Here is a 27911-nt window from a genome sequence, read left to right as displayed (position 1 = left end):
TTGATCAAGGGTGGTCCTAGCTCGCTTATCGGGTCGCATGAGCGCACATCCGGTTTTCCGACCGACAGACGGCTAGTGCGTATGCCCCGAACATACCCGACCGCGATCCCCTCCATGTTCCCGCTGACCCCAATCCAGCACTTGAACTGATTAAAGCCACCACAATGGCCACGACAGGCGTGTCTCTCACGCCTGCACCGGCCACGGTCCCTTCACTGGCCATGGCACCCGCATTAGCTGCCAGGCCCTCCGTGGCCCCGTCGCCGGGTCCCGGCACGCCCGGTTCCATCACATCGAAAGAATGGGTGATTCCACCCCGTCCGAAGCCTGGACGCAAGCCAGCCACCGATACGCCCCCTACTAAGCGCAAGGCTCAGAACCGAGCTGCTCAGCGGGCATTCCGGGAGCGGCGGGCCGCCCGAGTCCAGGAGCTGGAGGAGTTGATGAAAGACATGGAAGATAACCATGACAACCGATCTGCAACTTTCGCCGAGCAGATCAGTAACCTTTCGCGGGAGGTCGAGCAGTGCCGCGAGGAGATGGCTTGGTGGCGCGACCGATGCCACACCCTGGAGAAGGAAGTTTCGATCGAACGCAGTGCAAAGGAAGCCCTAGTCAAGGAATTCCGAGCGTCAATGTCCAGCTCGAACACCAAGTCCCCCATGCCGGACTCCGTTCCCTTGCCGCCTCGTACTCGTCCTTCCACCCGCAGCACCCGGATGGAAGGCGTGGTTCCTACCAATGCCGAGCGCAACCGCGAGCCGGAACAGGAGAATATTCCCCTGGGCTGCACCGACTGCTCTTCTGCGCACTGCCAGTGCATTGAGGATGCCTTCGGTATGCCAATTGACACTCATGAGTCTCGTCACAGACATCCTCCTCATGGTGTCGGGAGCCCGGAGCGCGATTTATCTGAGCCCGAGATCAAGCCTGACCCCGAGGAGATGGAGATTGATTTCACTGCTCGCTTTGCTGGTGTACCTGCCCAGTCGAGTTCTCACCATAATAACGACGTTTCTTCGCCTCCAGTTGACCCCTGTGGCTTCTGTCAGGACGGCACTCCGTGCATCTGTGCCGAGATGGCTGCCCAGGAGGAGCAGCGCGGCCGCCGCAACTCCTTCGACAACCCTCGTCTCGCCCCTATCCAATCTATTTCACAGTTCACTCCACCCCCTTCCGAAGGTGATGTGACTCTCCCACCTATCAGTCAAGCCACCAACCCATGTGCGAACGGGCCCGGTACTTGCGCCCAGTGTCTTGCCGATCCCCGAAGCACCCTTTTTTGCAAGACGCTGGCAGCCTCCCGGTCAGCGAGCGGAACTCCAGCGGGAGGAGGCTGCTGCGGCGGCAAGGGAACCGACGGAGGATGCTGCATGTCAAGAAATGCCCCCGCCACCCCGACCACGCGTAAGAACCCCTCCATGCCTCCGCAATCTGCCCCAGCCAAGCCCTCTACGCCCAATGCGCTCACCTTGAGCTGTGCCGATGCTTTCACCACCCTCTCCCGCCACCCCAACTTCTCTCGAGCCAGCGATGAGATCTCTACCTGGTTGCCTAAGCTCCACACCCTCCCGAACCCTCGCGACCAGGCCGCTGCCGTTGCAGCACAAGCCGGTGATCGCGGCGCCTTGGAAGTCGAAGCCGCAAGCGTGATGGGCGTGCTCCGCTACTTTGACAGGCGCTTTGCCTCCAAATAAAGATAAACCGAAGACCATACCCCTTCCCCCTTTCGATTCTGCATCGGGCTTTTTATTTGACCTCAACGAGTCAATTTGATACCCATACCCCGATTGCTCTATGTACCACCATATACGGTCTACATTGTCTTTTGTCTTTCTTCAGTATGCGGCAAAACAACCCGCACTTGTCATGTTCTCTAAAAGCAACGATTCCTATGATTCTTCTCTTCCGTGGCCAGGCTCTGCACAAGTAGTGGTAGCGTCCTAAGGAAGCTATGTTAACGAATACAACACGCTAGTCTTATTACGTGCAGCCTTATTCTTTCTATACTACTTCTGTGTAATTTTCAAAGGTTTAGTATTATTCCAAGGTTGATAAAGCTATTCTTTTATAGAATAAATCCCAGCTATGTGTGTATGTAGTATTACCTTGGCACTACATGAATATGCTTCAATATAAATCCCATCCCTTTGGAGCGTTTCTAGCGTCAAGGTCTACGAGCTAGCCCACGAGTCTTGAGGAGGCCTAATATTACTCATGCTATATCTAAGACGCAGCCTCCTTCTCGCGCGATGTGTTGTTTGCTGATTATCTTAATGGAACCCGTTGAATCTAACAATGGAAGCAGAGTTTGCGGCCTTGCATATCTAAAGAGTAAAGCGAGCGATATTCTGGAAACGTCTCCCTTGGCCGTAACCCCTGGATGACAGTAATATCGTAGGATATAATATAATGAGTTAAACCGGTTGACCTTTCGTAAAAGAGACTCTTTGGTTTGTACGAAGCTCTGCCATGTCGATATCCATGAAGACTGGCCTCGCTTGGAGGATGAGAAGGCGTTGCCGGTCCCAAACAAGCTTTTGCCAAGTCAGAACTATGCAAGCATCATCAAAGTCCATCTTAGGACAGCGTACATACGCTGGTGTATCGAAATGAAAGTTACTAGCGCCATTTACTTCATTCAATCATTTGTTTGAAATAGAGAGACTCAGGTTGAATAAAGCCCAGTATTCCAGAGACTGAGACCAAGGTTGAAAAGTTCTCTGGACTCGACTTGGGGAACGCAAGAGTATTAGGGAAACACGTGGTTCACAGGGAGTACATGATCATAACCGATTTTAGTAAGCTAGTTAAGCCCGACAAAGCGCACTAATCAGGTAACGCCGTTATATGCATTGCTATGACCGCTTATCTATACCCATGCCTGGCTCAGAAATTATCTCCGACATCGTCCATTCTAGGCTCCAGTCAAGCTTTAAACTCTCTACTCAACCCCACGATAAGCCGCCATCAGTCAACAAAAGCACAATTTTGCTTTCGCCATTGTGATCGATTGCCCCGAAACGCTGCATATGGGAAGAAACCAGACGAAATGAACTCTAGGCCTGCTTCTATTTTGATGAGAGAGACAAATGTCTCGAGAAAAGCGAGGAACTTATAGCCCAAAGACAGCAGCAGTCAGAGTAACCCTGCCGTGGATGATGAAGATGAAGTTGAAGTCCAATATATCACCGGAGTCAAATTGGCCCTGATTATACTTGCAGTTATTGGGGCTGCTTTGCTGGTCATGCTTGATATGTCCATCATCGCTACGGTGAGTGAATAAGTATCTCTGTTTAGATCACCTAAGCACTTTATGTGAACTTACTTTTTGAAACAAGGCAATCCCTAAAATCACGAGTGACTTTCACTCTACTACGGGTGTTGGTTGGTATGGAAGTGCATATCTATTAACAAGGTGCGTGATTATCCTCCTACGCCTCCTGCACCAAGCGTGGAAGTTTTCTCACTATCTCCAAGCTGTACTCTCCAGCCTATAACCGGCAAGTTGTATGCTCGATTCAATGTCAAGGTTAGTTGCTATAAGCCTGCTCACTACCTCGGGAACTGATATCATCACAGTATACATACATAGCCTTCATCGTCCTTTTCGAGCTTGGCTCGTTAGTTTGTGGCGTTTCAACCTCTTCCAATATGTTTATAGTAGGGAGGGCAATTGCTGGGATGGGGAGTTCTGGCATTCAAAACGGTGCAATGACAATATTGTCTGCTTCTATACCTCTCGAAAAGAGAGCTCGTACGTGACCGGACCGGAAACACGTGGAATCTTACTAACCATCCTGAAACTTAGTTTACTTTGGCATTGTGGGATCATGTATGTTCTACGCCAGTTTTGAGGTCCTCGTTTGAGCTAATTCTAATCCTCGTAGGTGGTCAGATAGGCGTTGTGATCTCGCCATTGATTGGAGGTGTATTGACGGAATATGCGACCTGGAGATGGTGTGCGTGAGCCTTGAATCCCCGAAGACAGTACATTCCATTGCTAAACCCAGAATAGGCTTCTACATCAATCTTCCCATCGGTGGGCTGGCAGTGCTTGCTCTTCTTTTCATATCAATTCCCGAGCACAGCCTTAGCAGACCTGAGCAGCAACCGGAAACGAAGTTCGCCTCTCTCTTTTCTGATCTCGACATCATAGGTTTTCTCCTCCTTGGTCCGACCCTCGTCATGTTTCTTCTCGCTCTTGAATGGGGCGGAACAACATATCCTTGGAATGATACGATGGTGATCAGTCTCTTCTGCGGATCGGCCGGCAATCTGGCATTATTCTTTGGATGGGAATATAACAAGGGGGACGCAGCGATATTTCCCTGGAAAATCATTAAGCAGCGCGTTATCTCTTCTTCTTCGTTAACTATGTTCTTCCTCTATGCGAATAGCTTGATTAGTTCTTACTACCTGGCTATTTACTTCCAGGGAGTGCGAGGCGAATTCCCGATGTTTAGTGGCGTGTATACGCTACCAGGTGTCATCGCTCAAATGGCCTCAGGTCTTACATCTGGCTTGGCAGGTATGTACAGACGTCCTGTTCTACCTCATGATTGGGTAACTAATGCGTACAAAGTCACCCGGCTTGGTTATTACCTGCCCTCGGCAGTTACGGGCACAGTTTTATCAGCAATCGGATCCGGGCTGATGAGCCTATTCACGCCACATACAAGCACTGCTACGTGGATTGGGTATCAAATAATCGCGGGTGTGGGACGCGGTTGTGCTGTCCAAATGGTATAGTTACTCTGTGACAACACCGATTATTTGACCAATATTACTAACACGTCTGACTCAACCAGCCCCTTATAGCAGTCCAAAACAATATTCCTCCATCCAAAATTGCGGTGAGTATGACCTTTCTCTATTTTTGCCAGACCTTCGGTGGAGCGCTATGGCTTTCATTTACCAGCACAGTCTTCAATACCGGTCTTGCAAACCTTCTCCCCATCTATGCACCAGACGTTCCTGTTGCGGAAGTTACGTCGGCTGGTGTATCCAGAATGAGATCTGTGATCCCGCATTCTAGTTTAGAAGGCGTGGTTCTAGCGTATAACGATGCTGTTCAGCATGTTTTCTACATGGTCGCTGGGACTGCGACGGCGGCTTTTATATTTAGTTGGGGGCTAGGATGGAAGAGCGTTAAAAAGGGGAGAGCCTAGCCTGAGGGCTAAAACTTGGTGATGGTTTTGACAGATGAGATTACTTCGCTCGGCTACTACATGATCCGCAGATTTTATTGAGCCAGGTCATACACAACCTTAGCCATGGTATCGTCTTACTGTGTCATATATCTTGAAGTATGTGGCAAGCAAGGTCAGAGCTTGTACCAAGATTAAGAATTTGCAGTAAAAAAAATTATTTGAAAATCACAGGCGCTCTATTTGCTCCCTCTTACCTAAAGTTGTGCGAGCCCAGCCCTGGAGGTACACAACGATTTAGAGAATCCGCCTGAAATTGACTAATGCAATGCCTTTTCAATAGTTAAACTTCTTGCCATCCATGCAGCTCCCAGTCCAAAATCGCCTCCTACAGCAAGTACATATCTAGCCTGGTTCTCTCCACCTTCAGAAACCCAAAAAACCAACGCAGCAATCAAAGCAGCCATTTCACTTAGTGAAGAACCCACGTCCCAAATCCACTAGCCAGAACAAGTATTTGAAAGATACTTGACGACGGACGAGTGTTTGGTAGTTCTTCCTGCCTCCCATTAATGGAAAGAAGAGGTAAATAATCTTCCTGGCCCTCATCGATGTGGTCAAATATCGACGGGTTTGGGCTAGCAGAAGCCATGGAGCCAATGTGCGAATTGAGCTGTAATTTGAAGCAATATGGGCTTTATGCTTTGGAGATACATGTAGATGTGAAAGAACAAGCTACGAGAAAGATATGAGACAGACTTGAGATATTCGGAGTGTCTCTACGTAAGCCCCAGTGCCTAATTGCAGCATTCATGTGGCCTGACTGCTGCGGGGAAACTTCAGCGCTAAAATAAGAAAGTTGACATTGGTCCTTCTGATTGACTGTCAAGTGCTTTCTTGTCGTCACAGGTTTCTTTGACGCGTCCGAAGAGACTATATACGCTGTAGCTGCTCTTAATTTCTATCGTGGTACTTGAAGAGATCCATCCACCGTTTCATATTTCATTACCGCAACAAACAAGCATTGACTTGTTAGAGTCACAATTTTGTTATCTCATAAGCTTCCTAAAAAGGTGCTTCCAAAAACGTACATATGCCAGTGACCAGTGAAAACTCACTGAGACAAGTTTAACAAGAATCGAAACGCGCACCTTTGAGACTCCGGTGCAGCATCCGCAACGATGGCATAGATAGAGTTCTAGGAAACGGCACTCCCGCCTCCAATCAGAAGAAAAAAATTCCCGGCCCAAATCCACCGGACGTCGATCGTGTCGTTAAGATAAATTTTTGAGTATACGAGTTAGTATGCCCGGTTTTTCTCAGGAAATAATACACTTACAAACAGATTGCACCCAAATCTGTGACAGGGTATATCAAACACGGCCAAAACAGTATCTTTCTCCCATATCGATCTCCTACATACCCATACGGTATAGCAAGAAATATGGCAGGTATACAAGAGAAAGCACTATCCCCACCCTTTATCATTGCTACCTCCGCTTGCACAGGGGCGACCTTGCATTCATTTTCGGGGACAGATCGAGTGACGTGGGGGTCGAATGGAGTGGTGGATTCGTAAAATTTCCAACAAATGATGTCTTCCAGAACCCGCATGGATGGTGCCCCCATCATGTAGTCACCCAATTCGAGCAGAAGATGCCGACAATGATAGTCACTACCACACAGGTCAAATGCGGGTGTGGGGGTAGCACCATTGGCTCTTCGTCTTCACATTATGATGTTCGTTGTAGCAAGGGCATTGCGGCTGTCGCTTGGTGATTCCGAAATTCGGGAACAGTACTATGGCTAGAAGTGGTCCTGGTGACCTTGAAGGTAATTAGTTGCAACGGGTGTCCGAGTCTCGATGCGCGTACAAAGAGCAGAAAATCAAGTAAGGAAGCTTAAGCTGTACGCCATAAGATTACAGATTGGTAACTGTGGTAGTGATACGTTAATTCTCATTCAAACTCCGCACATTATATTAGGCAGTATAATAACAGACGGCAATGGAAAGTCCAGATCAGTTTGACTAGGCTTGATTATGTCATACGCCTCCAGCATCTTCAAGGCCTAACAGCTTCATCGTTCGATTGATCTCTGTTGATAAGCCCTTCCCCACCCAAACAGGCCCGTGCATTTCCCAATACCACCATGATACCCTGGGTCTTCGACCACTGGAAGAAGTAGACAATGAACGCTTTATCACTAATGCCTTTTCTCCACATTTTCTTACACTGTTCGACAAGCTCTGGAGAAGTATCATCTGGAAAACTCTTGTGATCCGCACTCGAGACCCACTCTTTGCCATGAACTATCAAAGAAAGCTTAGCCAGCTACTTCGCATTGTTTCCAGGTTTCGCTGAGTAACATACTAGACAAAAGTAAGCAGCTATTTTGTATCCTTGTGTCCCGTCACTATTCGGCTCTGAATTTCCAAGGTTGTCGCAAAGAAGTTATTGTCTCCTTTATCTGATCTTTGTAGAACGATATTCTACTTTTATTTCATGGAGCCACGGAAAGAGCTTGACATTAAGCTAGTCCCGAATTAGGCAGATATACATATGATTGACGTCTGTTATTAGGCTGTTTTCCAAAGAGTGAATATTATTGGGAGTGCTATGTAGTGTGGAGTTTTATACAAGGCGTAGAATCAAAAGCGCCGTTCGCCTGCCCCCTGGATCCATTCCCTGGGGTATAAGATGCGAACAGAGGGAGGAGGGGAGAGTCGAGATAGAAGACATGAGGAGCGTGAATCGAGATCCATATCTGTAGGTAGGCCAACTCAAGTGCTATCCATTTCGCGGGACACCGGAACCTTTCCAAAAGCTTCTCTCGCTGGAAAAAGCTCGAGAACATGGCGCTTGAGCGAATACCGAATATCCAATTTATCAGTGAAGTAAATTCCTTTGGGAGAACCGGGTTCAACTAGAATCGACCGCCGCTGGAGCGTCCATGACCGCCTCGCATGGTGACTTCATCTTCGTAACCGCCCGCTAATCCACCGAGGACGTTGGCGCCCCACATACCAGCGATGCCCCACATCCCCATCCGCCAGCCACGGTACAGGCCCTGGATACCCTGGCCCTGCTGTCGCTTCTGGACCTCCTTCTGGGACACAGGCTTACCGAGAACAGTACGAGCACGCTCGGCATCAGAAGGAGAGGTGCTGACACCCTCTTCGTGGACGATGTGCCACATCGTACCAATGATACCGCGGTAAGTGCGGGGAGTGGGGACAATAGTCTCGACATCAGCAGCATCGATGGATGCCGCATCGATGCTACCACCGGAGGACTTTTGGCGGAGGCTGATGGAGGTGTAGGTGGCGATCTGAGCGCGGCGGAGAACAGTCTCAAGAGGGAATTTCACCGCAAGCTCAAGGCCGGAACCCAGGAAAGTGAAAAGGCTCCACATAGACGGGTTGAGAAGAGGATCGATGGACAAGTATGATTTGAGAATAAGAGGGGTGGAGGTGGTGATGAAGTTGGGAAGACTGGAGTGGAGAACGGTGATCGGGACGAGGTGAGGTGGGATAGTGGAGTTGGGAGTAGGAAGCTGACGGATGGCCCGGATGAGGGACCGTGGACCATGTGTTGCAGGAGTCAGCATCAAAAGGGTGCGAGCAGTGTCGATGGGAGAAAGGATGAGCGCCGAGAGCGATGAGGAAACGAATGACAGGACGAGGGTAGCAAGAGGCGAGGGTGCCGTTAGGATATCAGCAGTCATGGACGAGGCAATGTCTTCCTCTGGAAAGCCAATGATCGCAGAGAGGAGGCTGCGGATGAAGGTATTCAAAGTGGGAAGGAGCAATGAATAGATGAATGTGGCGTTGGACGACTTCCAGGGGGAGCTCGGTCCATTCGTAGTCCAAAGTTGGGAAAGCACATCCATTAAGGATGTCGGGTTCTTGATAGTCAAGGCATGTTTGGACGTTGGTGATGAACCGTCGGCACGAATATAGCCACTGCGGTCTGTGATGCGGTGCCGGGCCTTTCGGGATCGCGGTGTGCTCGGGCTTGGTGTGGCAGGGGCGGCAGAAGTGAAAAAGGTACTCTCATCGTCCGATGATTCTGACTCCTGTTAACAGTTTTGTTAGCTGTACGTCTCTCTTTGTTTGATGGGCATGGTCTTCATACCGAGTCGTATGTGCTGCTCCCGGGTCCCGGAGTCGACCTCCGGTTCTCCTCTATGTTATCAGATACGACGTACACCTGCAGGATCGTTTTGGCGACATCGAATGGTTGTGCAATCAAGACCTGAGCATAGCGGACAAGAGAACTGTTAATGGCTTCTCGGCACCAATCTGACACTGATGGCGAGGAGTCGAGATAATCTGAGTAGTCGATGTCCGGGATGAGGTTGCGCGCGGAGCTCCCAAACACCTGAGCGGACGAGGGCGGCGGCGCCGGCATCTCTTGAGTCGCATTTGTAGAGGGCGACAGCCCCGACTGGGGGATATAGTACGGCCGCAAGGGATTGATCCCTTCGCGAGAGGCCATGATTGGATGTGGAGGGGTGATCGGGGATAAAAGGGTCGGAGAAAGTAGCAGCGAGAGATGTCCGAGACGCCGCCTTTAGGCTTTGTCAGTCTTTTTTTTCCCTCCGCGGCCATTGGATGATCGTCTCCTCCGCCCCAGTTCTGTTTTCCCTCGCGATTCTTAATTCCCACTTCTTCCTTTCATTTCTATTTTGTCTTAATCTTTCTTATATCACAATGGCCCTCTGGCAAGGATTCAATCAACAATTGCGCCGAGTAGTGCCTAAGGCTACCGGCGAGGCGTGCCTGACTCAATCACGGAGATACGCCAGTTCAACAATCCCGCGGAGAATCGGAAGAAACGTCAACGTGAACCAGTGGGGTTTGGGCGCGAAGAAGGGCCTTCAGTTGCCTTCGCAAGGGTGGAAATCAGCTCAGCGCTCTTTCTCTGCCTCGGCGCAAGCCGCCCACGGTCACGTCACAACTCCGAAGCCCGGCGAGGAGTAAGCTGCCCACGGATTGCGCACGGCCATATATCAGCAGTATTGACCATATTCTAGAATCAACATAACTTTCGTTGAAAAAGATGGCGCCCGGGTTGATCTGCAGGTCGCCGAGGGTGACAACCTGCTGGACATCGCGCAGGCAAATGACCTTGAGATGGAGGGTATGTCAAACCTCTTCAAATATTAATACATTGGCGATCCAAGGTTACTAATCTCTCAACGCTCTTTAGGTGCTTGCGGTGGCTCGTGCGCTTGCTCTACTTGCCATGTAATTGTGGAAGACCCGGACATGTTCGACAAGATGGAGGAGCCCTCAGACGACGAGAACGACATGCTGGACCTGGCATTTGGTCTTACCGAGACCTCTCGGTTAGGTTGCCAGGTATTGGTAACCAAGGATATGGAAGGAATGGTGGTGAAGTTGCCGACGATGACACGGAATCTACAGGCTAGCGATTTCGAATCGAAATAAGGCCGTTAGAAAACAATAATTGGGACGGGTTTAACCTTGAAGTAGATCTTCAAGATTTGGCGAACAAATTAGGGACAGTCCATACCCATATCATGGACCCTGTATTGTATTATTTGCATTTGTGTCGCGTCAAGCTGGACAAGATACTGAATGAAAAATCTCCTGTACTATTTCTAAAACAAGACCATAAGAGGATGGATTTACAATGTCAAGCATAAAATAAAATACAAATCGCCCAACGCCAGAAACATGCCATGGGGAATCATAGGACTTTTCGCGTTCTAAGCCTCCTCGATGTTCAAAGGCTTTCCCTTCTTTCCATTGATGAGCTCAAGGAATCCTTGCTTGCTAACCTCGTTTGTTGCCTTCTCACGCTCTCCCATACCGACTGTTCCCTTCTTGCGTTCCTCCTTAGCGGCATCCTCACCCCGGACTTGTGCAGCTCGGACGGCATTGAAGAGTTTCACGACACCACGTTGCGCCATCTTGCGCAATCGCTTCTCATCCTCGGCTACAGGGCCAGCAAGACCTCTTTCAATGCCCATCACATCACGAACACGGCCACGGTCCAGCTCTTCCTTCTTCTCCGCGCGCATCTTAGCTCGCGCAGCATTGTCGAGCTTCTCGTTGGCGAAATCGTTAGACTTATCGGCGGCAGCCCGGCTTCGAGACAGGACTGGGTCGGCTCGGGCAGCGGAAGTGAGTTTGGTAGCCAGAATTTTGGAGATCGAGGTTGAGAAGGCGGTAGGATCATTGCGCTTGGGGACGGCTCGGCGTCTTCCACCCGCATTTTCACCAGCGTCCGCGGAGGCGTCAGAAAGGTACTCGTCATCTTCAAGTTCAGAGCCGGAGGCATCGTTTTCATCATCGTCGTGTTCCTCGTTGTCTTCGTCGTCACTGGAATCTTTCTTGGAAACTTTCTTGGCGGTGGGTTTGGGCTCCGATGCGGGTGTGGTTTCGGTCTTTGTCTTCTTCATTGCACGTTCAAAAGCCGTGTTGGCCACAGGAACGCCTCCATCGTACTCTTCATCGGAATCGGCAAGGTTGACAGCTGCGAAGTTGGTATCTTCATCCTCGTCGTCTGAGCTGTGATACGAGACTTGCTTGCGGAATTTCTTGGGGCGGGCAGTCTTGCCCTTCATGCCATCCGCAACCTTGCGCTTCTTTGAATAAGAGCCAACCATTTTGATTGGAGAAATAATCACAATTGAAAGTGAAGAGAAGATCAAAAGAGCAGAGTGAGTTTCTCTACCGAGCAACTTTTTTTTGGGCGGTGAAACCCTCCCGAGCCCCGATTGGCTCTCCGCAATGCCTCCTTGGCCTTTCCGCTTCTCGCCCCTCCACAACTTGCTCTTGTGTCCTGTGCTTGTACTTCTCCTTCAAGTTTATTCTGAACATAACCATCCATCATGGTCCTTCAGGATCTAGGACGGCGCATTAACGCCGCTGTCAATGACCTAGCCAGGTCCAACAACCTCGATGAGAAGGTGTGTCTTAGGTTTCACCCACCGCGGACAACCTTATATGCTAATTTACCTAGGCGTTTGATGACATGCTCAAGGAGATTTGCGCAGCCCTCCTATCTGCCGATGTGAATGTGAAACTTGTACAAAACCTCCGCAAGTCGATCAAAAAGACTGTCGACTTCGCTTCCATCCCCGCCGCCACCAACAAGAAGCGCCTAATTCAAAAGACCGTATTCGACGAGCTGGTGGCATTGGTTGACCCTCACTCGGACTCCTTTCGTCCCAAGAAAGGCCGCTCCAATGTTATCATGTTTGTTGGTCTACAGGGTGCGGGTAAAACAACTACCTGTACCAAGCTTGCTCGTCACTACCAGATGCGTGGATTCAAGACCGCGTTGGTTTGCGCGGATACCTTCCGTGCGGGTGCTTTCGACCAGCTGAAGCAGAACGCAACCAAGGCCAAGATTCCATACTATGGTAGCTTGACTCAGACAGACCCGGCTGTTGTGGCGGCAGAGGGTGTAGCTCAATTCAAGAAGGAGAAATTCGATATCATCATTGTTGATACCAGTGGTCGTCACCGACAGGAGGAGGAACTTTTTAACGAAATGATTCAAATCCAGGAGGCCGTCACTCCTGACCAGACTATCATGGTTCTTGACAGCACCATCGGTCAGGCCGCGGAGGCTCAATCATCGGCGTTCAAGGCTTCTGCTAATTTTGGTGCCATCATTATCACCAAGACCGATGGCCACGCAGCGGGTGGTGGTGCCATCTCTGCTGTTGCAGCCACAAACACCCCTATTATTTTCCTTGGAACGGGTGAACACATGATGGATTTGGAGCGATTCGAGCCTCGTTCATTTGTCTCAAAGCTTTTGGGTATGGGTGATATGGCCGGTCTATTTGACCACGTGCAAGCGATCACCAACGATTCCGCTGCTTCCAAAGAGACCTACAAGCATATCGCTGAGGGTATCTACACTATTCGCGATTTCCGTGAGAACATCACGTCTATCATGAAGATGGGACCTCTCTCCAAGTTATCTGGCATGATTCCCGGTCTTTCCAACTTGACCCAGGGACTGGATGATGAGGATGGTTCCCTGAAGCTGCGCCGCATGGTTTACATTTTTGACAGCATGACAGCGGCTGAGATGGACAGCGATGGCAAGATGTTCGTTGAGAAGCCTAGCCGTATGGTCCGAATTGCTCATGGCAGTGGTACCTCCGTCCGTGAAGTCGAGGATCTTCTCTCTCAGCACCGCATGATGGCTGGTATGGCCAAGCGTGTCGGTGGTCAGAAGAAGCAGATGCAGCGTGCACAGAACATGCTCAAGGGTGGAAACAAGGACCAGCAAATGGCTGCTATGCAAAAGCGTATGCAGGCTATGGGTGGTGCCGGTGGCATGGGTGGTATGGGTGGAATGCCCGGTATGGGTGACATTGGAAAGATGATGCAGATGATGGGTGGCGGCCAAGGAGGCGGCGGTATGCCCAATCTTGGAGGCATGGACATGCAAAGTATGATGAGCCAGATGAGTGGGTTGATGGGTGGAATGGGCGGTATGGGCGGTATGGGTGGAATGGGCGGCGGCGGTGGTGGAGGTCGCGGACGTGGAAGAGGTGGACGGTAGTCGGCAAGACTGTTTGGCTCATCTTGCATGTTTTTTATTCACTGTTTCCCCCATTTTCTTAGCATCTGGGCTGGTGTTCGGCGTTCGAATATCCTTAGTACATTCTATATCACCTGCACAATATGACAACTCATGGATATGATTGGAAAATTTCCCGACTAGCTCGATATTTTGCAGTATCTAATTCGATCCTTCTGCCTTTTGCAGCCTTTCCAGGAGTTCTTCATACGCCACACGGGCCTTCTTCAGCACCACACCTCCTATCTCTTCTATTGTTCCAATTGCTGTCTTGAAAACAACATCCCAGCCCTCTCGAGTCAAGTTATCCTCAAGCACACGGCCAGGAAGAAGATTTCGAGTCCCATCACCATGTCGAACAGGAACACTAAGCTGATACTTCCATACAACTTCACCATCCACATAGAGCGAGTAAGTAAGAACCGAGCTGCGCCCCGGGAAATCCACTCCGTCCACCTCTTCAGCAATATCAATAAGCCCAAACTTGCTATTTCCATCCGGTGCGTATTTCACAGCTACATCCTCCGTATCGGTCTGACGATAGGTCCGAATAGGAAGATAGAACATGCTAAGGGGTCCTACGCTAAACTCATGGAGACCCAGTCCAGCAGTATTGGGCTGAAGCTCATCAGATGATAAAGCAAGCTCCGGATCCGGGAATCGAGTAGCACCGAACTCGTGACGATCACCACTTAGAAGAACAATTCTTATACCGAAAGTTCGTTCAGCGCGCCACATCGCTTCGAAAACTATGCGTCGCTCGTCCAGGAAACCACCCCATGTATCTGTGTTGCCGACGTGCCAGTTCTTAGTGAATGGGACGCTGGATGAGATAATCTTCCAATGGACGCCCGCTGGTTCGGGTGTAGAGATATAGTGCAGAAGAGATTGAAGTTGTGCATATCCGAGTATAGTTGAGTTCGGCTGCGATGGCTCGGAACGATACGTGCGAGTATCGAGCATAAAGAATGAGGCAGGACCATTCACGAATGAGAAATAGGTTACATCGTCCGGGTGTGCGAACGATTTTGCAGGGACGGGTGGATTTCCGCTGACATGGTAATGGATGAATGGGTCGGCTGCTGCTGGGTATGGAGCGGTCTTGTTACCCTTTGACCAGTCGTTTTCAATTTCATGGTCGTCCAGAGTGTGGATCCAGGGGAGATCGATTGCAAGAGTCTCTCCTGACTTGTAATCCCACGAGGGAGACGAGTAGATACGTCGGTATTCACTGCGGTAGTGGTCCATTGAGGAGCCGAATCGGAAGGGTACGTCAATGTAGATGAAGTCGCCGAGGAAGAGCATGAAAGCTGGTTTAAGGAGTGATGGTAAATTTGCGATGACATCGGTCATTTGTTCAATTCCTGGGACTCGCAGTGGATGGGACAAAATGTTGTATGGAAAGTTTGGCTTCAGACAGCTTGATGTGATAAAGGACATTCTGTTTGCCTCAAGGGATCCTGGACGGGGGGATGTCACAAAACTGCCCGTCTTGTTGTTCGACAATGAGTATCGATAGTGGGTTCCGGGCTTCAGATTTTTCAATTTCACCATGGATGTGAAATCTGTAGTATTGTCCAACTTATAGACGGTGCCTTCTTGGGTCCATTTTTGAGCATTTTGGGAGGCTTCTTGGTAGGAAATCACCACAGGTAATTGAGCCGTGTCGGGCTCCCGGAAGACCAAATTAGCGGTGGTCGGCGATACATATCCAATGCGTGAAAATGACACATCTTGGGTAGGATACACCAGGAAGCCTCGAACCAAGAAATCAAGTGCTAGCAGGGCCACACCAACGTTGATAAGTGCTGTAGCCCACGTCCAAACGGGCGACCCCTTAGAAGGGAGACCCGTAAGAAGAGTCTTCAGCGCGGAATCGCCGGAACCAGTTGCACCTGATTTATGAACACGCTCTTCTGAGATTCTATTTAGTTCTTCAATCATAACAGAGTTCCAGGGGTGGACTCACTGGTGGAGTTCTTCCCGCCCTTCTCGGGGCGATCCCCAGAGGGTTGATCATCCTTAGCTAATGAGAAGAGCGATGATAAATAAATGACCAAAGATGTGAAAATAATAGGTGCAAAAGGGTATCCGGGGATCTAATGAGATGAGTTAATAGACTGAACATAAATCAAGTGGCGATTGCCCATACCCATCTCAGAAAAACAAAAGCCGTCAGCCGGATCGTAGCTGAGCTGGTGGCTGTAACGACTCGCCTTAGGGAGACCATTGTCACAGTTCAACTGATAGCAGGATCAAAACATGCGATCATAGCACGTTGGAGTTGACGCCGTTCAAAGGGAGAGCTCAAGGGCGTTGCAAGGAGGGTCATGTTTTTATGCATGTTGATTGGTGTTCGTGTTTGGAATGACGTTATACCCAGCCACGGGCCCACCGTGATTTGTATACATCCGAGCAGGAAATACAAACAGCTTCACCTCCTTATTGCTTATATGTATACGTATGTAAGGAGAGGTATACAAAGTATACCGGTATATCATTTTATTCTGAGTATTTGCTAGACCTTTATATTTCTTGGAGGTGGATTTTCCGTGAGATTCCCGCTTGGTTTCCCTAGAGCCATATGTTAATTTCCTTTCGAAAAACAGGAACTTGGAAAACGAGACCATCCTATTTTCCGGACCACAACTCCATGCTCATGATAGCAGATAACGAACAAAGAGCGTCTTTAAGCAAGAATGGCCGAAACGCCGACGAGAATAGCTCAAGGTGCAAGTCGATTCCTGCCTAGGGCATCCCTGCATCAGCCACCACATCTCTCCATTTTACATCCTCAACATCAAATTGCATTAAATCAACCCTAAGAACTGAGTTCCTCAAACTAACTGGACAAATACGGATGCTCTAGCAAAATACCAAATTGATCGTTTCTTCGAAAAGTTCAGTCCATTTTCCCAAGAGGTCTGCAATAACGAAGCTGCTGCCATCGCTGCTGGGGAGGAAGGAGTCTCATCAACACTCGTTCAAGGTACAAAAGAGACTTATTGTCCAGTTCCTCGATTCCAACTTCCCTACCGACCTCGACCATATGACAGCTACGCAAGAGACATACGGACGGCCAATATTAAACTGCTAGCACCTCAAGGGTCAGTCAGGTCTGCTGTTAGTATATGCAATGAATGATGCATCCGGCGAATATTTGCTTCTTACTCGCACCTCTCTTCATAATGTTTGAAACCTTAGTCTTCTGACTCAGACAGTACAAAGCCTTGTCGTGTTTATTCTTCCACCTAGGGTTCTAACAAAGTAAGTTCTTCACAGGGGACAAATTACATTCTCTGCTTCTGTGTGGCACAATTGGCCAGCTTCAATACTCTCTTTAAACGGCTCCTCAATCCAGAGCGACTATTTGGCCCGCTTGGAACATATCTCAAACGAACTACCCGTCAGCTTTCAGCCTCTACTAGACAGGCGAAAGAGCCAATACCCGTTCCTGTTCACAGATTACTATCCCATGGTAATCAATCACTCGGATTCCCTTGAGAATCACCCATGTGGATGTATAGACAAGGCCATCTGACCGGCATCGTTGACTGGCGTGGTGCTGAGATAGGTCCTTTCGCCATTCAGCTTTAGGGGCTGGATAAAATTGTAGGTACATAGACAAAAAGCGGCTCACGATTCCATCCTGAGCACGTCCAGCTTCGTCAGTTGCTCTGACAGAAGCTCTACGAGGAAATTAGGGATGTGTCCGAGGACGTCAAATAAGGGATCAAGACAGCAGGGATGTTAGGTACATTTTGGCCAGCGGCGACTTCGCCAGTCTATGGGCAGATGCTAGAGTGATTGAAGAAGCTGTTCTGGAATCGACTACGTTGAAATTATCTGACGTCAGGTGGAAGTTGCCGGTGATGGCAACATTGCTATTTAGTTCCCATCGCGGGGCGATCTTCGCTTAGTCATGGTGTAGCGGGCAGGTGGACTGGAGGTGTGATGTTGATGTGTGGCATCATTCACCAACCTGAACTTTCAAAGCTGTATCATATGGTGCTTATCTTTGCTTGTTGCTGCATATATCAAAGCGCCCTTGGCTCTTTTATTCTTCCAGTTTGGTTCAGCAAACCAAGCCCCTGAATATTACAAAAGAGCTCTCACTTAACTTTCGGCTCACTTCCAAGGTTCTTATCCAAGAATTGCCGGATAAGAAATTTAGTGTTGTCTCTCCAGTCTCTGACTCTCTGCATTGGAAAACAAGGTTCAAGCCAGTTTCCCACAAAATGCCACCTCTTCCAGACCGATCGCTGGAGCGCCAGCGAGTGGTTTTATATCATCAAACCCTGATACCAGGCGCGGGCCCATATGTCCCCATGATGCCACTTGTGGAACACAACACTGGCATCACGCATATTATCTTGGCAGCCATTCACATAAATGATCAACCGGGTAATATCACACTCAACGATGACCCGCCTGACAACCCCAAGTTCGATCCTCTATGGGCGGAAGTGCCCCAAGTCCAGCAGGCCGGCGTGCAGGTCATGGGTATGTTGGGTGGTGCGGCGCCAGGCTCATTTACACGCCTTGATGGCGACCAAGCTCAATTTGAAAGATTTTATGGTCCTCTTCTGGAAATTCTCCGCCGATACCATCTCAATGGACTCGATCTCGACGTGGAAGAAAACATGTCTCTCCAAGGCGTGATACGCTTGATCGACCGACTCAAGGCCGACATGGGGGACGACTTCATTATCACGCTCGCTCCAGTTGCTGCCGCACTCCTTGGCGTTGGCAATCTCTCTGGCTTCGACTATCGAGAGCTCGAGCAAGCCCGGGCTTCTAAGATCGGCTGGTACAATACACAGTTCTACAACGGATGGGGTCCTGCTGAAGACCCTCGAATGTATGCCGCGATTATTGCGCAGGGCTGGTCTCCGCGCCGAGTTGTGTACGGCCTTTTGACTAACCCAGGCAATGGGTCACAGGGCTATGTGTCTCGCGAGAAGATCGGCCCTGTTCTCGCAGCCTTGGTCGAGCAATTCCCAAATTTCGGTGGTGTTATGGGCTGGGAGTATTTTAATGCATTGCCTGGTGGTGAGGCTGAGCCATGGCAGTGGGCGGCCGAGATGACAGTTAGTATGGGTATGAAGGATATGTTGGCAGCTGCTAAACAGCTTTTGGCGCCTGGAGCTATGGCAACCAGTCTGAATAACTTGCTGCAAGACATGATGAATCAGGGGCGGAGATTTTGATATGAGTTCTGTGAATGAAGCGATCAGCGTACCTAAAGGAGCGTTGGGCAACAAGCATATTAGACCTTGGAAACAACAAGAAATCATATTACTCGCAGAGCTTAGTCATAATTAGGTCAAAGTAGATACATGTGATAATAGAGTTGTCACGTCAGTTTCTTCGGACTGTCTATCCCAAATACCTATACTTGGGAGATAGTTGACCATTGGAATGTGCAGCGATAATCATATTTGTTCAACAGCCTTTCTATATACTGTATCACCTATTTCCATTAACATGGGGTCGCCTAGTCATTAAAGGGAATGACATCAAGTTGGGAAGACCAACGGAGTCAATCCCGAGCAAATTATAATCGTATCCAGATTTGAATTAGTTTGGATACTCATGTTGAAATCTAAATCTTGGTAGAGCTCTGGAGGTGGTGGCGAGGGTGGCTAGGAACTATATAAAGGGGAAAGTAGGCTGCCAAAATTGAATTCCACCTAGATAATGGAGGTCGGTTATTGCTCCAAAGCCTGGAGCTCCTCTTTTTCCATTTTACCCAATGTCGTGGCTCTTACCTCACTGTGCGCTCGCCCGAATTCGACAAGGTGCCGTCAGATTTAGGAGTCAGCGCGCTGTTGCCACCGCATCGCATGGATACCAACCTCATCCTGGGAATACTGCAGAGAGACTTCGAGAGGAACTGGAAAAAATAGCACATGACAGGGTAAAAAGGAGTAAGAAAGGGAAAGGTCTTGGTGGGCTTCACAGTATGGACCCCGAGAAGCAGGTATGGCGGCATAGAAACTTGTTTTTAATCCTGGATCGAGTTAATTGAGAAGCAGCGTTATGTCTCGAAAGGTGGACAAGCTAAAATAAAAGCGATCCAAGAGTACAAAGACGCATTGAGGGAATTTGGACGAGACGGTTCCGCACATGCATGTCATACATGGAAATCACATGAGCCGCCCATAGTGCCGCCAGGGTACGGGGAGTGGAAAACTTAAGATGAAGGTATAACTCATAGGAAACAGCCTTACCTTTGAAACAATTGCAAAAGCATAGAATTAATTGGTTAAGATACCTCACGGGTTATAGTCATTGATGTGAAGTTGATTAAACACAAAAATTACAATCCTAGGTAAGGATAAAAAGGAGGCTCATTTTCTTTCAGGGCCGTGAGTGAATATGTAGTTGTCTGGGTATGTACTCGATAATATCACTATGGATCTTAAGGACGTTGAGATGTTCTCATGATGGATGAGTTTAAACCCAAAACGGCATGAAGTAAATAGACCGCCTGAGGCGACAAGGATCATTTTGTCGCGACCCGCATTTTTTGTTGTTTCAACCTCATCGTTCGCTTCCCCCGCGATTGTTTATTGTTATTTACGATTTATTTCCCGCGGCTTTTGTTTCCAGGGAATGCGATTCTTCAATCATCGTCAGATCGAGATTTGAAGTTCCATTGTTGATCGCGCGCATCGATCGCCGCAAATCCCGGACGCGTCATGGCCAACTCTGGCTACACGTCGCCGTTTCCAACGTCTCACGACACCATCGGACAGTCCACGCTAGCAACACCCCTTTTCATGCCTTCCTCCCCACCTCGCAACCAGTCCAGCCCATCGCCCCCGAGCCCCATCTCCGAGCGCTTCGAGCCGGAACATGAATCTGACGACCACAACGATGATCACGAGCACGACTTAGATAATGAGGATGAGTTACAGCATTACTCGCATCATTCAACTCTACGAAGTCCTACTGCATCCGACTTAGATGCGCGCCTCAATCAATATACTTTGGACTTCAGCCAGTTCGGAGATGGCGAAGACATGCCGCTCCCTGATCTAAACGACGAAGATGAAAGGCTCTCTGATGTGGGTGGCCCGGAAGACTTCACTGCAAACATGGAGAAATATTTGATGGGCGAAGGCATGTCGAGTGCGCGGAAAGCTCGTATCAACGAGGCTAGTGCAGACGGATCTGCATTGCGATCTTCTGTGAGATCAAAACAGCCAGCCGTCGAAGAAGAGCCGGAATTAGCGGAAGATAGCGAATTCGGGCCACCGGTGGATATGTCTACTCCGTCGCATATGTTGCACAGGACAAGCACTCTCGCCAAAGAATCGACTCACCTTGACGGTATTGACGAGGTAGACTCTGACGATGGACTCCCAAGCCCAAGGCCCCCATCATCTCGCAAGATGTCGAATGCCTCAAGAGACGAGGCGTTGGAACGAGAAGAGCGCCTGCAGGAACGCATCGCACAACTTGAAGAAGAGGCACAGGACCGAGATGACCAGCTTCTTAAGAATCGGGGCCGTTTGTTGGAAGCAGCCTCGGCTGGAGAGCAAATTCAGCATCTGCAAGCAGAGCTCCAGCTCAAAAATGATCAGATCCAAGAGCTGGGGGCTAAAGAAGCCGAGTCCGCATTGCTTCGAGAGCGGGTTCTGTCACTCCAAAAACAGGCCGCTGAGCATGAAAAGCTTCAGAAAGCGATCCCGGGATCCCCAGACTTTGGCTCGCTTCAACAAGAAATCAGGGAAATGCACAAACAACTTCAGAACAAAGATTCGCAAAATTCCTTGGATACGGAGCGACTGGAGACAATCGCCCATCTACGGCAGCAACTCAGTCTCACCCAAGAGCAATTGAAGCAACGCGACGCGACTTTGGATGAGACACTTGCAAAACTGAGGGAGGTTACCCACGCCAAGGAAGTACAGCTTCGTGAGAAAAATGCCGAGATCGACCGCTTCAAGGCAGATCTTGACGACCAGGCTCTTGAAAATGAGAGGCTTGAAACCGAATTAGATCGCGCGAACGTCGATTATGAAGCTCTTGAGGATCGCCTAACCAGCCTTGAGATTAAGAACCAGCCTCTGGAAGAAAGAAATCAATCTCTTGAGGCTGATCTCACTCGCGTCCAATCTCAGGTGGAAGCACAAGAAACTGCTTTGAAAGCTGTGGCTGCGGACTTGCCCATGAGTAGTCGCAGTACTTACAGTGAGATACTTGACCTGATCAAAGACCTTGGTCCTCCCGAATCTGAACTCGATCCTGCATCTTCAGTACAGCACAAATTCCCTGTTAACACAGATGTCCAGAATATCGGTGACGAAATTGTCAGATTCCAACAAGAACTTCAGGACGCCACAGGGGCTCAGAAGGCCGCAGAAGTTGAAGCCAACCGCCTTCGAGAACAAGCAATGGAAACGCAAGCTCTCATCAAAACTATCGAATCTGAGAACCTCCGCCTTGCGACTCGCGTAGAAGAGCTGACTACGACTCTCAACAAGACCCAGCACGACCTAACTCGGACACAAGAAGAACATGCCCAATCTCTTGAAACCATCGCTCGTCTACAAGAGGAGGCAATTCGCCAGCCTCCCAGCCCACCTCCCTCTCCACCAAAGCCTGCTATCAGCGAGCAACAAAGCGCTACCGACACGGCTGCCATGGAAGAGTCCCACCAAGCGCAGATCAAAAGCCTTCAGACGGCGCACTCAACCGCTATTTCAACCCTCCGCTCATCGCACGCCGAGTCCATGCGCAAGATCCGCAGCCTTCTCACAGCCGCCGAGGAACGTGAAGCTAATCTTCGTGTCGATCTCACTACCTTGCGTACCTCGGTATCCAATCAAGAATCTCAGTTGCGCAAGTCCTTTAAAACAGAAGTCAAGCGTCTCGAAGCCCTCATTGCGGCCAAGGATGAAACTGCCGTTGCTGTTGACCAACGCATTGCCATGTCGGTTGACAAGCGAGAACGGGAGTGGGAGCGCCGTGTAGACCTCCTCCTAAAGGAGCGTGATCGCATGGGCAAAGCATTGATGATGTACTGGGGTGAGAAAGAGATGGGTCCCGGGCCTGGCGTTTTGGCTGAAGGGAAGGGAAACCGTCGTCGTGATGGAGATAAGGAGACGAAGCAGGGGCAGGCGTACCGGTATAAGTACACGAAGAGCCGGTCCAAGAGTGGGGAGAGGAAGGCTTAGTGTGAAACTTCGTTTGTCTGGGACAAATCGGCTCTTTGGTTTGTCCTGAGTGCGTATTAGCAATTGCATTCTGGGGTTTTAACTGCTGGTTTCGGCGTCTTAGGTTTGGAATGTACAAGGGATTTTCATTAGTCGTGTTTTTTTTCTCATTCTCTAAATCATAACCTAACTTTGGAATACAGCGATGTGAGAAGCATACTTTGGTCTGAATTGATACTTGTTCATTGTTGACGCCAAAACGTTCTGTAGACTAGAATCTTATAGTTGTGAAAGAGTCACGTGGTCTATCTAGTCTGAGGCTGGTGATATCCTTCGCCAGTCATGTGACTTGAAACCCCCCATGGCAACAGGCTACTTTTCATCTGTTTCACGAATTCCTCTCCCACGGTTTGGTGGGCTCTGGTTCACATGGTGCCTCTGGAATCCGCATTTCAAAATGGAACAGTTCACACAAAATACATTTAACACGACTGTGTTTCTTCCGCGGTCCCCGGCTGAGCAAACCTCGAATACCGAGGAAACACAACCTGCATCAATTCAGCTAGCAGAGGTGCCGCAGGAGCATCGTCTCGAGCCACCTGCTGAGGGGGTCTTCCCAAGTAAAGAAAAACTACTTGAGCATATCCGCAAACACGCCCTGTCCAAGGGCTATGCGATAGCGATTCAAAAATCCACCAAACTACAAACACGCCTCTACATCGGTTGTGATCGAGGAGGTACACAGAGGGTAATGGGTCCTGACTCTCCCAGTATCCGAAGGCGACAGAAAAGCTCCAGAAAATGTGGCTGTCCTTTCCGTCTATTTGCAAAAAAGGCAAAAGATATTGATATATGGGACTTGAAGATCAAGCACCCCTTTCATAACCATCCGGCTGATGAGGATATGGCTACTCATCCAGCTGCTCGTCGGCTTACGCCTGAACAGCGAAGGCATGTTAAGCATTTGGATATCATCGGGGTGAAGCCGAAAGATATTGTCACCTTTCTCAGACTGGAGAATCCAAGTGCTTTGTTTTTGCCGAGGGATATTTCTAATGAACTTAGTAAATTGAGAAGAGAGAAGGAGGCATTTGCTTTGAAAGGACAGATTCTGCCGGAACCATCACAGGATTTACCTGAGGATCAGACGAACGTGCTGATGTTTGATCTCTAGTTCAGCATTTTGAGCTCGACTTGTTGTTTTGTCCATTTTGATGCATCTGTGGCATATTCGTAGCTGTTCGAGATAGATGTCTCATCTCTTGCTTTCCCAGTCCATGGTGATTCCAGGGAAGTGATACAATATGCTATTTTTTTCTTGGGGGAAAATTTGTGGAAATCGATGCATTCTGAATTGGCGCTGTTACATTTGCATTTTCTTAGCCTTAGCTGAGATAAAATAAACGATGGAATCTTTGAAACGGGAAATATCCGCTAAGATGCTAGAAAGCCTGAAAGCGTAGCATCGAGTGCTGGAGAATTCTAGTCTCGTTCGTCTTCATAACCCCGGCATGAGTGCCTAATCGTACGGCGATCGCCCGTTGATCTTTCTATCAAAAATTCAAGCACAACACTAGCTTCCCAAATGGCTCCGTTTTCATCTCGATGTATCTGCAGTGTCTGGGAGAACCTGTCAGCATGAGTCGAGCTGTTGAAGGACTGCCAGACTGAACAGCAGTGGTGATCAAAGTTGACCAAAGGATGCTCTCCTCTTGCTCAATCGGTATCAAGCGCCGGATTTCCAAAAAAAATGTCTGCGACATCACCGTTGGCATTTATTGCTTTGAGCATTCAACTTAAGTTTATAGCCCACATAGATATCAAATCAAATTGTTTTTTATTACTAAAGCAAGTCTGGTATATGGTATCTAAGCATCAACATCAAGAACAAGATTACAGGCACGCTATTAACCAAAAGACCACCATCCCCCCATCATAAAGAAACCCCAGTACAACTACATAGTGTCCAACTCAGAAACTCAAGAAGAAAAAGCAACATCAAAAGTCTGACCAGCAGACAACAGCAATCAAGCCTTGGCTCAATCTAGTAAAAGCTCAAACTAGTCCGATTAGCACCCCTATAGGTCATCCCATCAATCACATTCCGTGACTGCTCAGACTTCTTAGCAGCCATCCGCATATCATCAACCGAAACACGTGGCGTAGAACTCGACTCAAGGATACAACTCAATGGCGCACTCGCTCCACCATGTGTACTGCTTCGCGGCCGGCGAGTACTGGGGTAAATAACCTCGACGTCATTCCTGCGCGGGACGGCCATCATGCGATTGGGGTCAAAAGTATGGAGGCTAGCCCAGCGAGCTGGTGGTGCAATAAATTGGGGGTGGTACTGGCTTTGGGTGTGGCGGGGAAGGGGCTGATCGAATTGGTAGGTTGTGCTGCGGACAGGATGGGGATGATGCATGCCATTTGTCTTGCGAGAGCCGCTGCGTCTGACGGGGTCGACATGGAGGGGATGGAAGGCGGAATTTTGTCTGCAGGATTGGGAGTATTTCCGGATATTTGTTTGGGATGGCATTGGTGGTGGGGTATAGTTTGGGTGGTGGGGATGGTGAATGGAGATTTGGTTTGGTGCGAAGCTTGCTGTGGCTGTTTGAGAGCGACGAACTTTGACAGGCTCGGGCTTTTGAACTACCACTTCCGGGGCGTCGGCGGAGTTCATTGTCATTGTTCGAGTGTGGCCTTCTGGTTTTGTGGTTGGTGATTTGCTGATGTCGTTGGCCAACTGTGTGACTTCGCTGGATGGAGGAGCCTCTGGATGATCACTTCTGGTTGACGGTGTCACAACTTGCTTCTCGACATCCGATGCAGCGTCTGGATCTGCCAAGGCTCGGATCTGAGGATCTGATGACAAGGGAATTGAAATCCCGAAGGTCTTTGGGAAGAAGCGCTTCAAGGAGGACAGAGATGATTTTCCCCTTCTATGATTTGTAAACTGCTTTGGGATGTTTGGTACTTTAGGCACATGGAAGTCCAAGAGAAGATTCCGTGATTCGCTGGTAGTCTGGGATGTCATGACTGTGGATGTCCGCGAGATAGGGAAGAAATCACTGTTCAGTGTTTGTGCGCCTGGAGAGGTACGCAAGGTATCATCTGGCGATACAGTCGTACCCGAAGTAATGTCACCATATTCTGAGCCAGGGTCAGTGTTGACTCGGAGCTGTGGCCGCAGACGGACAGGAGCTGCGTGTCGGATACTAGGATGACATCTGACTTTGTTGGCCAGCGGATCCACAGACCATGGCTCTCCCCCGGCTTTTCCATCGTGTTGGCGACAAAGATTCAGAATCTCGTTTCTGAGGGTTTCGTCACTATCCCAGCTATTACCAGAGAGGATGCTGCCGTTTTTAACTGACAGTTGGCGTCGGTAGATTCCAATAATTGAAACGTCGTAGGGTCGATCGCATAGTTCCCTCGCGCAATACATGGTGCACACTGTGACTCTGTGACGTCCTTGTTAGCCCAAAACCCTTGAGAGTAAGATCAGTTTGACTTACAATGATACGACAGAGACAATAACTGTAGCTCGATGAAATGCACAGCTGGCACCTACCCGCCAGAATGTAGCGTGTGTTCCTTCAGGTAGACAGTACACTTGTTGAGCGGCGACTATCAGACCAGAGACACTGGCTGCGAGCCACATCATAAGGTCCAATCTCAGAACGTAGGTGCAAACATTATGTAGAACTGTTTTCTGTTCTCCAAATCCCCCGATGTTGTTGTATTGCCATGCAACCAGGCTCTGGAGCGAGATCAATGGGATCGAAAGAATCGACTGCATTTGAATCAGTAATGGCGGGTATAGAGATAGACCAATCTAACATACCGAGACCAAAGCCAATATCAGGCTTGTAGTCATCTTTGAATCAACCGTTGCATTGCCGTAGAGATAAAGCACCATTACCATCTGAAGAATCGATTCCAGGATCAGGCAGTATATAGCCGCAAAAATAACCAATTTAGTCCATGTTCCCTCTTTGCGCGGTGCCGGCGAGAACCCGGACGCCATAGTGAAGATATCCAAGCTGCTCTGCAGCCTGACCAAGGTTGCCCAGACGGTCAAATACCAGGTCCACTGGATCGAAGATTCGTATCCGAGTTAAAAAGGCGCGAAAGTAGAGACTCGTCGGACAGCCTTGCAATCCAGGCGCGGCTTCACTGGCAGTTCATTAACAGTGAGTGACAGGTGGAGAGACTAGATGGAGGACTAAAAGGGAATTAAATGGAGTAGCATAGGCCCCATGGCGCGTCGACGCGAAAAGAGTGTGGAGGGGTGGAATGTGCCTCCCGAGGGGCCGGCATGGAAAGAATCCCAACCGCGACCACAGACTTCATTTCATTTGGAACAGGTAATCAATCTGCGGATCGACTGGAATGTCAGAGCAGGAGTCCCTCCTGTTGCCCAATCCAGTGGCAGGGTGATTTTGGAGGACACGGTGCGATGACTCCATCCCTGCAGATCGAGATTATTCGACGTCAGTTCTTGTTAAGCCCCCTGTTAAAATCTCCGAGACTTCCCAGATTCCTGTGGGAACTGTCAAATTTCCCATCAAAACTGGGCGGTGATGCTGATCGAGGGAGTTAAGGGCCGTGTACTTGGTATTGTGTACGTGGTAGGGAGCGCACCCATCCCTCGATGACGTGCGGATCAACTACATCAATTTACTCCTTTTTACTACACACCCAACAACATCACACTTTGCGACAATAAATTCGTTCACAATTTCTGTGCAATAGTTTTGCAAGTCTTAGTTGCCGTGATCTTTGTATGATTCAACCACGTGAACGGAGGGGTGCTCCTGTCGACCGCGAGGGACGTAAAGCATCCAGGAGCCTCATACTTGACCACTTCGGCCCGCACATAAACTCACCTACTGTCTCTGATGTGGTATGCCAACTTTTCTTTTTCGCGTTAATGATCTGGTACAACAAAGGTTCATTTGATTAGTCCAGTAGCAATATGGCCTGATTCAAGTGATCCGTACAGGGTGCCCATT

At 49.2% G+C, this 27911-nt stretch overlaps 12 protein-coding genes across 12 annotated transcripts; 8 read left to right on the top strand and 4 right to left on the bottom strand.

Moving 5' to 3' along the window:
- Positions 1-164: 164 nt before the first annotated feature.
- hapX (bZIP transcription factor HapX) lies at positions 165-1697 on the top strand (the record flags this gene model as incomplete). The annotated part of the gene is made up of 1 exon (XM_057113900.1): positions 165-1697. The coding sequence occupies one exon, from the start codon at positions 165-167 to the stop codon at positions 1695-1697; it is 1533 nt and encodes a 510-aa protein (XP_056974040.1).
- Positions 1698-3256: 1559 nt separating this feature from the next.
- Positions 3257-5171, top strand: N7484_003479 (uncharacterized protein; the record flags this gene model as incomplete). Its single annotated transcript, XM_057113899.1, has 7 exons — positions 3257-3274; positions 3342-3418; positions 3481-3532; positions 3583-3757; positions 4019-4746; positions 4812-4856; positions 4887-5171. The coding sequence occupies 7 exons, from the start codon at positions 3257-3259 to the stop codon at positions 5169-5171; spliced, it is 1380 nt and encodes a 459-aa protein (XP_056974039.1).
- Positions 5172-8075: 2904 nt separating this feature from the next.
- N7484_003478 (mitofusin complex protein UGO1) lies at positions 8076-9649 on the bottom strand (the record flags this gene model as incomplete). Its single annotated transcript, XM_057113898.1, has 2 exons — positions 8076-9227; positions 9287-9649. The coding sequence occupies 2 exons, from the start codon at positions 9647-9649 to the stop codon at positions 8076-8078; spliced, it is 1515 nt and encodes a 504-aa protein (XP_056974038.1).
- A 215-nt stretch (positions 9650-9864) lies between these two features.
- On the top strand, positions 9865-10605 carry N7484_003477 (ferredoxin family 2Fe-2S iron-sulfur cluster binding protein; the record flags this gene model as incomplete). Its single annotated transcript, XM_057113897.1, has 3 exons — positions 9865-10130; positions 10188-10294; positions 10364-10605. 3 exons carry the CDS (start codon positions 9865-9867, stop codon positions 10603-10605), a joined length of 615 nt encoding a protein of 204 aa, XP_056974037.1.
- Positions 10606-10886: 281 nt separating this feature from the next.
- On the bottom strand, positions 10887-11789 carry N7484_003476 (rRNA-processing protein RRP15; the record flags this gene model as incomplete). The annotated part of the gene is made up of 1 exon (XM_057113896.1): positions 10887-11789. The coding sequence occupies one exon, from the start codon at positions 11787-11789 to the stop codon at positions 10887-10889; it is 903 nt and encodes a 300-aa protein (XP_056974036.1).
- Positions 11790-12014: 225 nt separating this feature from the next.
- N7484_003475 (RNA-binding signal recognition particle subunit SRP54) lies at positions 12015-13708 on the top strand (the record flags this gene model as incomplete). Its single annotated transcript, XM_057113895.1, has 2 exons — positions 12015-12092; positions 12146-13708. The coding sequence occupies 2 exons, from the start codon at positions 12015-12017 to the stop codon at positions 13706-13708; spliced, it is 1641 nt and encodes a 546-aa protein (XP_056974035.1).
- A 180-nt stretch (positions 13709-13888) lies between these two features.
- N7484_003474 (alkaline phosphatase family protein) lies at positions 13889-15956 on the bottom strand (the record flags this gene model as incomplete). Its single annotated transcript, XM_057113894.1, has 3 exons — positions 13889-15621; positions 15696-15825; positions 15879-15956. 3 exons carry the CDS (start codon positions 15954-15956, stop codon positions 13889-13891), a joined length of 1941 nt encoding a protein of 646 aa, XP_056974034.1.
- Positions 15957-17964: 2008 nt separating this feature from the next.
- On the top strand, positions 17965-18936 carry N7484_003473 (putative class III chitinase; the record flags this gene model as incomplete). Its single annotated transcript, XM_057113893.1, has 1 exon — positions 17965-18936. One exon carries the CDS (start codon positions 17965-17967, stop codon positions 18934-18936), a length of 972 nt encoding a protein of 323 aa, XP_056974033.1.
- Positions 18937-20430: 1494 nt separating this feature from the next.
- Positions 20431-22914, top strand: N7484_003472 (putative spindle pole body associated protein SnaD; the record flags this gene model as incomplete). The annotated part of the gene is made up of 1 exon (XM_057113892.1): positions 20431-22914. The coding sequence occupies one exon, from the start codon at positions 20431-20433 to the stop codon at positions 22912-22914; it is 2484 nt and encodes an 827-aa protein (XP_056974032.1).
- Positions 22915-23350: 436 nt separating this feature from the next.
- Positions 23351-24067, top strand: N7484_003471 (uncharacterized protein; the record flags this gene model as incomplete). The annotated part of the gene is made up of 1 exon (XM_057113891.1): positions 23351-24067. One exon carries the CDS (start codon positions 23351-23353, stop codon positions 24065-24067), a length of 717 nt encoding a protein of 238 aa, XP_056974031.1.
- An 870-nt stretch (positions 24068-24937) lies between these two features.
- N7484_003470 (uncharacterized protein) lies at positions 24938-26923 on the bottom strand (the record flags this gene model as incomplete). Its single annotated transcript, XM_057113890.1, has 3 exons — positions 24938-26357; positions 26412-26689; positions 26741-26923. 3 exons carry the CDS (start codon positions 26921-26923, stop codon positions 24938-24940), a joined length of 1881 nt encoding a protein of 626 aa, XP_056974030.1.
- Positions 26924-27155: 232 nt separating this feature from the next.
- On the top strand, positions 27156-27359 carry N7484_003469 (uncharacterized protein; the record flags this gene model as incomplete). Its single annotated transcript, XM_057113889.1, has 1 exon — positions 27156-27359. The coding sequence occupies one exon, from the start codon at positions 27156-27158 to the stop codon at positions 27357-27359; it is 204 nt and encodes a 67-aa protein (XP_056974029.1).
- Between the last annotated feature and the right edge of the window lie 552 nt (positions 27360-27911).

This window comes from Penicillium longicatenatum (assembly GCF_028827895.1).
Source record: "Penicillium longicatenatum strain IBT 33135 chromosome Unknown contig_2_segment0_segment0, whole genome shotgun sequence".
In the NCBI taxonomy this organism is placed as follows: domain Eukaryota; kingdom Fungi; phylum Ascomycota; class Eurotiomycetes; order Eurotiales; family Aspergillaceae; genus Penicillium; species Penicillium longicatenatum.
This window is presented reverse-complemented; position numbering and strand designations above follow the sequence as displayed.